Source organism: Raphanus sativus, chromosome 3, assembly GCF_000801105.2.
Source record: "Raphanus sativus cultivar WK10039 chromosome 3, ASM80110v3, whole genome shotgun sequence".
NCBI lineage: Eukaryota > Viridiplantae > Streptophyta > Magnoliopsida > Brassicales > Brassicaceae > Raphanus > Raphanus sativus.
The window spans coordinates 15,404,271-15,407,564 of record NC_079513.1 but is presented as its reverse complement, the minus strand read 5'-3'; the positions used below and the strand labels follow the sequence as shown (position 1 = coordinate 15,407,564).

Genomic DNA, 3,294 nt, shown 5'->3' with positions numbered 1-3,294 from the left:
TAGAAAGTATAAATGCAAATAAATATATAGAAAAGAATAGCAATAACATGTTTAGGATTTGCAGTGTATATAAACAAATGTTGTGTTCTCTCCTTCTCCCTCCTGTTCAAACAACACTCTATAGTAACTTAATATACTCTTCTTCAGATCAATCTCTTTCTCTCGTTTCTTCTCCCACCACCATTCGCGCGAAAACTTTACTCATTGAGACACCTTCAATGTCTCCCATTCCATTCACACTAAACTGCACCGTCGACCCCACAACACTAGCCTCCGGACCATCATCCACCATTGCTGCTTTCTCATCTTTTGCTTGTACCTGAAGCATGAACTCTAGGTTCCACAACAAGTCTCCCATCGTCGGCCTCTCAACTCCGTTTTGAGCCAAACACTTCTCTGTCAACTCACAGTACTTCTTCACCTCTTCAACCTTAACTTTCCCATCAAGAAAAGGGTCCAAGATCTCTTCCATCTTCCCTTTCTTCACCAACTTCATCCCCCATTCGATCAAATTCACTTTCTCCCTCGGAAGAGATGGATCAATCACTGGTCTCCCACATAGTACTTCAAGCATCACCACACCAAAAGAGTAAACATCTGACTTCTCAGTCAGTTGCTGTCTAGTCAAATACTCTGGATCAAGATAACCAAAGCTTCCTTTAACCGCGGTACTCACATGTGTCTGGTCTAGATCAGGACCAGTCTTAGACAATCCAAAATCCGCAACTTTAGCCATGAAATTCTCATCTAACAGAATGTTAGCAGACTTCACATCGCGGTGTATGACCGCTCTTGCTGAGCCTGTGTGGAGATAGTGAAGCCCTCTAGCTGCACCAACACATATCTCAAGCCTCTGTCTCCAGCTCAACCTTTGGTTCTCTGAGTCATACAGATGATCCTTAAGCGTTCCTTTCTCCATATACTCATACACAATGATCATCTCGCTGTTCTCATCGCAATACCCGATCAAAGACACCAAATGCCTGTGTCTGAACTGAGACAGCATCTCTATCTCTGTCTTGAACTCAGCTAGACCTTGGCGAGATTTTGGAGCAGCACGTTTCACAGCTATCTCGGTCTTGTCGCTCAAGACACCTTTGTAGACTTTACCAAACCCACCAACTCCAATCACTAGACTCTCATTGAAGTCATTAGTTGCTTCTTTGATTAAAGCCAAAGGGTATCGATAACCGATCTTCGAGCTTGAAAAGATTAAGCTCTCACCTGTTTCAATCTCCTTAATCTCCTCATCTCCACTCTGCATTTGTCTATTTCTTCTTTTCCTTGCGCACCAAGCAAAACAAATCACACAAAACACTAAAGCCACACACAAAGCTGCAGATACTCCAGCTATCAATCCAATTCTTGGACTCTTGTTACCTAAAGAACCATCAGGCAAAACCGCATCCGAAGCATCAAGACTCCGCTTATCGTTGCTTAGCTTCAAGATCTCAAGTCCGTTGAGAAAAGAAAGAGGGTAAGAAGACACATCCATAACACCACCAACAGAAAGAGTCAAGTCTCCTCCTAAACCCATCATCGCCTTCAGCATCACTGCATCGACGAAAAAAGGAGCACCAAAGGTTCCATTTGCAACTTCAGACATATCAACAGACACAACTCTCTGCGAGTTCACGTAAATGTCAAAGCTTACCCTACGGACGCTTCCAAAAGGATCCACTATGATGTTACAGAAATGGAACCTGAGGAAGTAATCGAAACCAGGGTCGACTTTGAACGTCCACGTTAAGTTGGCGTTTGTGTTTGGATTGTCCTCAGAGTTCAACCTCGTGGCGGTTCCATAGACATACACCGGTGCAATGTCCTCTGTTGTGTTGCCAGCGCTGAAGTTAACAGCTTTGAGGTTCGTCACAGGGAGACCAAAATGAGCTACTCCCATGTAAGTAGAGTCAGCATCCCATTGCCTCCATAGCTTGTCCTGATCACGAGAGACGCTCAAGTTCCCCATGTTAATCCTAGAAACAGTCTCCATGGCGTGAGTGCTGAGTTTGTGAGTCTTCTTGCTGCTCTGTGTACTAATGACTCCTGCTTCTTCGGGTAGGAGATTCTCTGGAAGTCTGAAGACTTCCAAGGCGTTGATAAAGGCGAAGGAGCCGACTTCAGGACGGAACTGGAGGGAGAGAGTACCTGTGGAGATGTTTAAGCTGTACTCTTTGACAACAGAGGTGGTTGAAGGTTTGTGGTGTCTGAACAGAGTGAAGTTCTGAGACGAAACAGAGAATCTCGCTGAGGTTAGATCTCGAGAAGAGGAGGGAAAGGGTAGGAAGTAGAGACGAATCAAGAACCATCCGTGTTGGTCGATCTTGAATCGGTAAGTTGATTCTTCAGGGAAGACTCTTGCGGTCTGAAACAGAGTCGACTCTGTTCCTGGAGGAAGAGAGTTCGAGTCGGTGGCTGTGAGGGAGATTGTTTGCGTGGAGTCGAAGATTTCTCGACCGAGGTTGTTGTCGGATACGAAGGTTCGGTTGTTGACTGTTGCATTCTGGGAGGAGCCACAGTTGAGGAAGAAAGTATCAGAAGAAGCAGAGGAGACCCGTGAAAAACAGAGGAGGGTTAAAACACATAAAGTTGAGACCTTTAGGCTTATCATAGCCAACGATGAAACAGAGGAAGTCACAAATGAATCTTGGAAGAGAGTTCAAGAACAGAGAGGCAAATGGGTAATCACGAAATCTTTTTAGGACACAGAGATTGTCTCGGAGAAGATAAGAGTAAAGGTGGAAAGAAAGTGAAATGTGTTTGCAAAGAAAGTTTCTCACATGAACACAAAACGCTTTTACACTTGTTGGAGAGAAGAAAAGTTCTGGAAAGTTGTTTTTTACTATTTAGAGTCTTGAAAAGTGGTTTAAAATTTTCAAGAAGGCGAGAAAGAGAGAGGCACAAGTTGATTAACAAATATGTTGACAAAAGCTGTAATTAGCAAAATGTAAAATCAACAAGAAGAAGAGGGGCACGAGAAAGTTTTTTGTATTTTAATGTATATATCGTTTTCAACGTTTGGGTTTTGACAAGCTCATCAAGCTGGAAATTCAATTAGATGTTAAGAGAAATAGTAATATAATTGAAATGAGGATAAGAAGCCAAAAGGAGGAGGGAGAAGATGAGATTGGAGAGGCATAATAAATGATAATTATTTCCCACCGGCTACAAACGTGCCGTTAGGTTTGATCAGTTGTTCAAGAGAACGACAGAATAATTGTCTTTTTTGATAACATTTGAATCAGTCAATATTTATTCATTTATTTATCAGAGAAAATATTGATTTTAAACTAT

At 42.6% G+C, this 3,294-nt stretch overlaps 1 protein-coding gene across 1 annotated transcript; it reads right to left on the bottom strand.

Moving 5' to 3' along the window:
• On the bottom strand, positions 1-3,008 carry LOC108847610 (probable receptor-like protein kinase At2g39360). The gene has a single exon (XM_018620891.2). The coding sequence runs from the start codon at positions 2,609-2,611 to the stop codon at positions 149-151; it is 2,463 nt and encodes an 820-aa protein (XP_018476393.2). The 5' UTR covers positions 2,612-3,008; the 3' UTR covers positions 1-148.
• Between the last annotated feature and the right edge of the window lie 286 nt (positions 3,009-3,294).

Excerpts from the sequence above, each read along its gene's own strand:
- LOC108847610 (XM_018620891.2), bottom strand. The coding sequence starts at position 2,611 with ATGATAAGCCTAAAGGTCTCAACTTTATGTGTTTTAACCCTCCTCTGT.